The sequence below is a fragment of the Lynx canadensis genome, chromosome E3, assembly GCF_007474595.2.
Source record: "Lynx canadensis isolate LIC74 chromosome E3, mLynCan4.pri.v2, whole genome shotgun sequence".
Taxonomy (NCBI): domain Eukaryota; kingdom Metazoa; phylum Chordata; class Mammalia; order Carnivora; family Felidae; genus Lynx; species Lynx canadensis.
In genome coordinates this window covers 34,011,881-34,020,290 of record NC_044318.1, presented here as the reverse complement: position 1 = coordinate 34,020,290, position 8,410 = coordinate 34,011,881, and the positions used below count along the sequence as shown (strand labels likewise).

General features: G+C 51.7%; 2 protein-coding genes across 3 annotated transcripts; both read left to right on the top strand.

The window, feature by feature from the left end:
• Nucleotides 1-6: 6 nt before the first annotated feature.
• Nucleotides 7-4,328, top strand: CNPY4 (canopy FGF signaling regulator 4). Of its 2 annotated transcripts, none has more exons than XM_030300012.1 (6): nucleotides 7-212; nucleotides 2,118-2,244; nucleotides 2,343-2,439; nucleotides 2,674-2,796; nucleotides 3,315-3,432; nucleotides 3,518-4,328. In XM_030300012.1, the coding sequence occupies exons 1-6, from the start codon at nucleotides 101-103 to the stop codon at nucleotides 3,679-3,681; spliced, it is 741 nt and encodes a 246-aa protein (XP_030155872.1). In that variant the 5' UTR covers nucleotides 7-100; the 3' UTR covers nucleotides 3,682-4,328. The 2 variants fall into 2 exon arrangements, with proteins under 2 accessions (XP_030155872.1, XP_030155873.1); XM_030300013.1 differs by having other exon boundaries at nucleotides 126-212; nucleotides 2,067-2,244.
• A 99-nt stretch (nucleotides 4,329-4,427) lies between these two features.
• MBLAC1 (metallo-beta-lactamase domain containing 1) lies at nucleotides 4,428-6,000 on the top strand. Its single transcript, XM_030300011.1, has one exon. The coding sequence runs from the start codon at nucleotides 5,014-5,016 to the stop codon at nucleotides 5,764-5,766; it is 753 nt and encodes a 250-aa protein (XP_030155871.1). The 5' UTR covers nucleotides 4,428-5,013; the 3' UTR covers nucleotides 5,767-6,000.
• The last annotated feature ends 2,410 nt before the right edge of the window (nucleotides 6,001-8,410 follow it).

Here is an 8,410-nt window from a genome sequence, read left to right as displayed (position 1 = left end):
TAGAAGTTCCCGCCGGCACCGCCTCGAAATTTAAAGGGCCCGCTGCCTTCACGAAGTTGGTTTGAAGGCAAGGGGTTGTTGGTTTGGAGAGCACTTTGTCATGGGACCTGTGCGGTTGGGAATGTTGCTTTTCATTTTGGCTGCGTACGGCGCTTGGGTTGGGACGTCGAAGGAAGACGATGACACAGAACGCTTGCCCAGCAAATGCGAAGGTATCTGAAGGGAGTAGCTAGCCCCTATTCGCATCCCTCTGCCCATCTCTTTAGTCTGGGCCGAACCAAATGGACCATGATGGGTGGGTCACTAGATCTCTTTGAAGACCTCAGGGAGACTCTGGCTGAATTTGAAGGGGGTCAAAGGAGGGAGCGTAGAGCGCTACCCCACAACTATGGCACTACAATTCCCATAGGACATCCAGAGGGAGCCCGCTTTTTCTTAGTAGCGTAGCCCCAGTGATTTGTGGGAATTGTAGTTCAGAGATCGTGCCCAGGATCGCCCACTTTACTGAGCATCTGAAGTGTGTGTTTCCCCCATGTCACTAAACCTAAGTCTGGGGAACTTGCAGGAGCTGGGTATGAGGCTCATACCTTTTGGCCATCCTCTGCTCCACCCTTTCAGAGACGCTCTCAAATTACAGGCCCCACGCTCTCCTGGGGCAGGTTTGGAGGTAAGGAAATAAGCCCTTGAAGCTCATAAAGGAGAGAGGAGGCCACGTAAGTGGAGGAGGTTCCCTGTAGGTGTAAGGGTTTGCAGAGGATGTATACTTATGGATTTTGCTGTGAACAGCATCTTATATGGCTGCACCACAGCGGTGGGGGACGTGTGCAGCTGAGAAGAGACACTTAAGAGCTGGGCCATTGAGTGCCGTGGTTCCCTAGTATGTTGCTTTCCTGACTTTAATTTCTTTCCTGGATTCTTTTTCCCTTCACCTCATTCCACAGTGAATTTCATTATCAGTATTCTGCATGACCTGGACCTAACCTCTCCTTCATTTGTGTCCCTGCTTTTCTCCCCACGCCTGTCATTTTTCTACACACAGACCTGGTCATGTCAGTCCTTGCTGTAACATCTCTGCAGGCCTCCTGCTGTGGTCGGAATACAGCCATTTTTGACACAGTCTCTGTTGTATGGTCCCCACCTCTCTTACATTTCGGTACCTCAACTCCCTTCCTCAAAGTGCCCATGCTTCAGCCTCGCTGAACTTCTCACCTGTCACCGAGCCTGCCTTATCCTCTTGCACCTCTGTGCCTTAGCACACTGTTTTTCCTTTTGCCTGGAATAACCCTCTCCCTTCTGCATTTGGTTCTTCAAGGCCCAATTCAGATGTCAATTCCTTTGGAAACCTTCTTCCTTTTGTCACCTCCCACTATATTGTTAAGCCCGTGGAGGAAAGGAGAGTACCTGTCTCTGAGGTCCTAGCGTAGTGTCTGGAACATTTTAGGCACTTTTGTTACCTGCCCTGTGTTTAGTTTGCGTGGCACTTCTGTATAGGCCACTCCCTTTTTTTGGGACCCACCTCATGCCAGGCCAGGTGCTATTTGCTGGAAGACAGTGGTGGAACATACACAACACTCATCCTTAAGGAAATCACAAGCCGGTAGGAAGTCAACACATGACAATTTCATGAATTTTGCATTTCCTAATGAGATTAAATCTGTTAACCTCTAGTGCAGGGCCCATCACAGCACACTGTCATCATTTTATTTGTCCCCAACTGCATCAGCAATGTCTTGTGGATGGGGTCATGGGTCTTATTGCTATGTTGCTGTTGTACATATAGGAGCTCAATAAATAACTGCAGAATAAAAGCAAACACATACAGTGCTCACTATATGCCAGGCACTATCCTAGGGGCTTTATGTAGATTGATCTATTTAATCCTCACAACCCCCCTCCACAGGAGGTCCTATTATATTATTATCTCCATTTTAGAGATGAAGAAGCCAGGGCACAGTGGAATTGTCACATAGCTATTAAGTGGCTGAGTCAGTATTCTAACCATGCCAGTCTGGCTCCACGGTCTGCACTTGTAACCGTCACGTTCTGCTGCTTTTGCTCATCTACAGAATGAGTTGCTGGTATGTTTGTTTGTCTTTCACATCCTTTTGGACATCTAGTGTGTAAGCTGCTAAGCCTGGAGCTACAGGAAGAGCTGAGTCGCACTGGCCGATCTCGAGAGGTGCTGGAGCTGGGGCAGGTGCTGGACACGGGCAAGAGGAAGAGACATGTCCCTTACAGTGTTTCGTGAGTTCTTTTTGGTGCTCCCTTACCTTCCAACCCCTGAGGGAGCCCTGGGAGTGCCTACAGCATCCAAGGAGTCTTTGTTTCCCCTCTTCCCACAGAGAGACAAGGCTGGAAGAGGCCTTGGAGAATTTGTGTGAGCGGATCCTGGATTACAGTGTTCATGCTGAGCGCAAGGGCTCACTGAGATATGCCAAGGTCAGACCCTTCCCTAGGGCAGCATTCCACTTTTCAGAAACAACAATGGATATCCCCTGGGACCCATCTCCCTCCAGCTCTGGAGAGTGTCACCACCCCATTGTTAGACTCCCTCATCTCACCCTCATGGAGCTCACCCCTGGGTCTCCAGTAATTGACAGTGCTGATATGGCAGAAAGGGGAAAAAAGAGGTGGGGCAGGGGGCTCGGCTGATTCTAGATTCCTATCTTTCAGGGTCACAGTCAGACCATGGCAACACTGAAAGGTCTGGTGCAGAAGGGGGTGAAGGTGGATCTGGGGATCCCTCTGGAGCTGTGGGACGAGCCCAGCGTGGAAGTCACATTCCTCAAGAAGCAGGTAGGATGGGGTAATGCACTGCCAGGGCAATGAGAAGGGAGCCTGAGGGGAGAGCTAGATCCTAGGGAGGTCTACCTCTGAGCAGAGAGAAGGGGGCAGAGTGAGGACTCTATCACTGATTGAAGTGGGCCCAGGAGCATATCAAGGAGTAATAGTAGAGGCTAATAATATCTACTACCACTTACTGAGCACCTACTATGTGTCAGATTCAGGCTCCCATACTTTCCAGCTGCTGCCTCATTTTCCTCTCAAAGCACCCTCACACGGTAGGTACTATTACCATTTCCCATTTTATAGGCAAGAAGCCTGAGACATAGAGTTTAATAGTCTACTTGGTAGAACAGGTACTAGTAAATGTTTGATGAATGAATGAGGACCACACAGCTAGTAAGCAGAGTTTAGCCTCCTGGCTACCTGCCTCTTCAAGGTAGGATGGGCAGAAAGGGAGTGAAGAGTAGAGAGGAGGGTTTCCAAAGCCCAGCAGAGCATAGTTCCTTCTGACCCTTCCATTTGATCAGTGTGAGACAATGCTGGAGGAGTTTGAAGATGTTGTGGGAGACTGGTACTTCCACCATCAGGAGCAGCCCCTACAGCATTTTCTCTGTGAAGGTCATGTGCTCCCTGCTGCTGAAACTGGTAAGTGTGTGGGACTGGCCCCCTTCCTGCCAGACCACAACCTCCCAGGACTAATACCTACATTGTTTTCTATCACCTAACCTAGCGTGTCTACAGGAAACTTGGACTGGAAAGGAAAAGATCACAGATGGGCAAGAGAAGACAGAAGAGGAGGAGGAGCAAGATGAGGAGGAGGAGCAAGATCAGGAGGAAGAGGAAGGGATGACTAACACACCAGGGCACCCCAAGCGTGACCCAGAGGATCTTTGACCCCTGCTTTTGTTTGAGTCCTCAGGAGGGGCAGGGGTCCTGGAGAAGAACCCTCTGAAGTCTGAGCAATCCCTTCCCTGCCCCACATAAGGGTTTGTGTGTATGTGCGAGGGATCCCACCCCAAGGCTTGTAACTGTTCTCTCCTATCTGGTCTCAGGCAGGATCCTGGTGGTGCAGCATGGCATGGCTACGGGGACAAAGGTGGGAGCAGTAGGTGGAGGGCCTGCCCCAACAGATCAGCCCTCTGCCTGCCATCTAGCCCCTTAACTGTCAGGTGTGTGGAGGGACAGTATTGAAGGCTTTCCCCTTTAAATATCTCTCCTACTCCCCACCCCACCCAGAGGTCAATGAAGGCATTGGAGCTGTGAGCCTTAGGAAAGTCACTTCGCCCCTCGGGGGTCTGTTTTTAGACCCTTCCGAGGAAGAAGCCAGCGCGGACATTCTCTACGACCTATACACACGCTGCCTGCATCTAGGAGGCTACAAGCCAACAAATTTAACACGACGGGGACACTGTAACAGGATGGGGTGATGTTCATAAGTGGGGTAGATATTTGGTCTACTTCATATTAATTTCACCGAGGGCCCACCATGGGATTTCACAGGTGCCAAATTTTCTATATCTCTAGTAAATTTTTTAAAAATACCAGCTGAGCCTATAGTTTCAAACAACTGACCTGCAAACATAGCTAGCCGATATGGCAGCGCCCACAGAATAAGCCGTTCGTTGGTCGCCGTCTGTTAGAAGCTAGTAGTGTTTTGTAATTTGCAGTTCAGGGAGACTAGCAGGGGTCCCCGGCTGATAACTACCTAGGCTAGGATCTGTGCGGCCCCTCTCGGCGCCTGCGGGAGAATACCCTGGAATTCAAAATCAGCGTGCGGGAGCGCGCGTCGGCCACCATACTCTGGGCTTACGGGAGCTCGCTGGGGACAAAATCCCTCACGCTTTTCCGAGGGCCGGTGTCCCCACGGAGAGGCAAGAATTAAGAGAAGCGGTGAAACTAAGTCCAAGACAGGGAACGGCTCCGGTTAGAATGAGGGGAATAAAGAGAATATCCTTAGGGGAGTGATGGGTGGGGACCTACCGCATACGAGCGTGGCGACGGCCGAAGACACTGAGGGACTGGCAGGCGAGCTCACCCTAAGGGATGATTGGACGATACCATCTACGGGAGGGGGTTGGGGCGATACCACCTTAAGGGTGCGGGGGGTGGTGGCAAAGAACTGAGACTTGGAAGGTGCCACGCGGCGGAGGCAGGCGCGTGTGGGAACCCGAAGGGACTGGGCAGTCCCCCATAGCCCCACTTTCCTTCCCCAGCCGTCCTTCTGCCATGAGCGGTCTAGTGCAGACCGAGCCGCTGCTCGGGGAGCCGCCTCTGCTGGTGCGCGGCGACCCCTACTCGGTGGTGGTCCTTCTGCAGGGCTATGCGGAGCCCGAGGGGGTGGGCGACGCGGTGCGCGCCGACGGCTCCGTGACGTTGGTGCTGCCTCAGGCCTGGGGCCCGGCTTCCAGACACCGAGAGTCCCCGCCCGAGGGCGGCGGGGCGAAGACCGCCCTGGAGGAGGCGGCCCGTGGTCCCATCCTCGTAGACACCGGGGGCCCTTGGGCCCGGGACACACTCCTGGGGGCCCTGGCGCGGCAGGGCGTGGCCCCCGGAGACGTGACTCTGGTGGTGGGCACCCATGGACACTCGGATCACATCGGGAACTTGGGGCTGTTTCCCGGGGCGGCTCTGCTGGTCTCTCACGACTTCTGCCTCCCCGGGGGCCGCTACTTCCCCCACGGGCTAGGTGAGGAGCGGCCCCTGCGGCTGGGGCCGGGGCTCGAGGTGTGGGCCACGCCGGGCCATGGGGGCCAGCGGGACGTGAGCGTAGTGGTGGCGGGCACGGTCTTGGGCACCGTGGTGGTGGCGGGCGATGTGTTTGAACGCAGTGGAGACGAAGACTCGTGGCAAGCGCTGAGCGAAGACCCGGTGGCCCAGGAGCGGAGCCGGAAGAGGGTCCTAGGCACAGCGGACGTGGTTGTGCCTGGTCACGGAGCCCCCTTTAGGGTGGTCAGGGAAGCCCCTCAACCACCGAACTGACGTCCAGGAGAACAGAGGACCCAGTCGGCTGAGTCGGAGGAATCAGGGGTGATGGCTTCCAGCTGTCGCAAGAAGCTGGTTTTCCAGCAAGGACAGTCCCCGATATCACTGCAACCAAACTAGGACCAAGCACTGACTCAGCCGTGTGCCACCTCTTTGGGCCTCCGTAAAATGGGAGAGTGTTCTTGGGAGAGTCGTCCAAAATAAAAATAGAAAACTGTATGGAAAATCGTACGGCCCTCATGTAAATGCGAATCATTAATAATGACAATCCTGAAATTTGGTAGTTAGCAGCTGCAGCAGGGGGACACTTTGGCCAATTGCTTATTTCTCATAAGATAGAGATTTGCTGTGAAGGTGCAGGGCATATAAGTAACACCTTAGTCATGTGATTATCATCCATCTGTTCAAGGAATATTTAACAACCTGCAATGTTTCAAACACTGCCCTAGGTCATGGGGATGCAACAGTGAGCAAGCTAGACAAACTCCCTGTCCCTTATGGAGATTACATTCTAGACACAAAGACAAGTAAACAACAATAATAGTAAACCAAATAATTACAGATTGTGAATAGTGACATGAAAGAAAAGGAGGGCAAAGGGGATGGAGTGCCAAGATGGGAAAATGACCTCTTTTATTTAAGGTCGTCAGGAAGAGCCTCTGAGGAGATGATGTTTGATCAGGGAACCAAATGAGAAGAAAGCCAACCATATGAGGATCTGGCAGTTGTGCATTCCAGGCACAGGAACAGCAGGTATAAAGGTCCTGAGGCAGGACAGCTTGACCTGCTTGAGTAGCAAGACTATGGGGTTAGAATGTAGAGTGCCAAGGAAGAGTGGCAACAAATGAGGACAAAGAATTAGGCCAGGCCATCATGGACCATGGTTAAGGGTTTGGATTTATACTGAGAGAGAAGCCTTTGGCTTTTGAGCAGGCTAATGACTTGGCCTCATTTATGTTTTAAAGTAACTACTCTTGTTCTACGAATTCTAAAGTTCTACTCTGAGTGGAGAAGTGGTCAGAGTAGGGCAAGAATAGAATCAGCTGGACTGGTTAGGAAACTACTGTAGTCTTTCGGGCAAGAGAAGTTAGTGGCACCTGCTCTTCTCCCAGAAATGCTGTTCTGGCTGTGGCCCTCTTTACAGCTGTGCCCCAGGCCCTCCATCCACACAGTGTCAGAACGCACAGAAACACTCGGGGTGGCGCAGATGAAGGAGAGGAGCAAGTCTACCTTGTTGCGGATGATGAGACACCCTGGGTGGATGCTGTGGCGGCAGGGCCAGACTGAGGGTTATTTTCCAGGCATCCACAAAGGCCAGGTGGAGGTCACCAAAGGCAGCTCAGAGGAGCTGGTTAACCTAGAGGGTGAACCAGTACCTGCCATACATAGACTCGTAGTTGGTGTTGACCAGTTTGATGACCACAAGAGTGCACAGTTCCCAGGCCAACGGTGCAGCCACAGCTGCCCAGATCCCTGCCAGTCATCAGATAAAGATAAATGAAGTGAAGATGGCGATGTGGGCACCCAGCCTCAGAACCATCATGGTGTGGGGGCCCCTGGCCAGGTTCCCCACCTTCTGGGCCACAGAGTGCGGGGAGGCCACTGGTGTGCGGAGGGAGTGTAGGGGCCAGCTGTGTGCTCACCAATGCAGCCCTGTGCCCTGAGTGATCTCCATGGCCCCATCTGATATGTGGAGTGTAGATCCAATAGCTTCAGGGCTATGAGGGGGATGAAAAGGAGGGGATGGGGGTTATAGAGAACTATGCACTTTCAACTTGTACAAATAAAAATTCCAATCCCGACTTACTTTCCATAACATGGTACTCTTGCCCATGATTCTGGTCTGGTCATCTAGAGCCAACACATCTCTTTGGCCACACTGACTGTCTCCACAATGGACAGGTCACCTAAGCTAGTCCAGGCTTGGTCATCTTAGGGGTTTTGCTGGAGCTAGTGGAAAAGAAAAGTCAAGTTCTTTCCTGAAAAACTGACATGGGAGATGTATGGAAGTGTGGAATCACTATATTTACATACATCACTATATGAAGTGATGCTACACTGAAGCTAATGCTACACTGTATGTTCACTAACTGGAATTTAAACAAAAACTTAAAAAACAAAAAACAAAAACACCACACTGACCTGAGAGGATAGGTCATTTGCCGCTCTGTGGGAACAGCCCATGGCTCTGGGGCCAAGTGGAGGCTGAGAATGAAGCTGAACTATAGGGGGCAGAAATGAGCAGTTATGAGAAATAGACCCCGGGGAGAAATCTGAGTGCTGAATTCAAGCCAGATCCGCTGCTGAACTCTTGAGTCACCAGGGCTAATCAACCCCTTTGCTGCCTGAAAGGCTTTGACTGTGTTTTCAGTCACAACAAGAGGAGTCCTGGGTGGATACAAACACAGGTGGAAATGACCCATTAGAGAGGCCTCGGAAATGGTGGGAAAGCAGCATTCGAGGTGGGGCCCAGAGTGACTGTACTCTTAGAAGTTTCTTTTAGCTTCCTTCTTGTGTAAATTCTTAGGAAAACTTGACCCATATGATTAGATACTTGTACTTGCAAATATTCAGTGACTCCACATCGCACACTTTCTCGTCCAGTCATCTCTGAGACAAACTTTCCCTGCTCCAGTTTGGC

What these genes read in the sequence shown, in the direction of transcription:
- CNPY4 (XM_030300012.1), top strand. Translation starts at nt 101, where the DNA reads ATGGGACCTGTGCGGTTGGGAATGTTGCTTTTCATTTTGGCTGCGTAC. An exon ending in TCACATTCCTCAAGAAGCAG is followed by an intron (nt 2,797 to 3,314) that starts GTAGGATGGGGT and finishes CCATTTGATCAG; the next exon opens with TGTGAGACAATGCTGGAGGA. An exon ending in GCTCCCTGCTGCTGAAACTG is followed by an intron (nt 3,433 to 3,517) that starts GTAAGTGTGTGG and finishes CACCTAACCTAG; the next exon opens with CGTGTCTACAGGAAACTTGG.
- MBLAC1 (XM_030300011.1), top strand. Translation starts at nt 5,014, where the DNA reads ATGAGCGGTCTAGTGCAGACCGAGCCGCTGCTCGGGGAGCCGCCTCTG.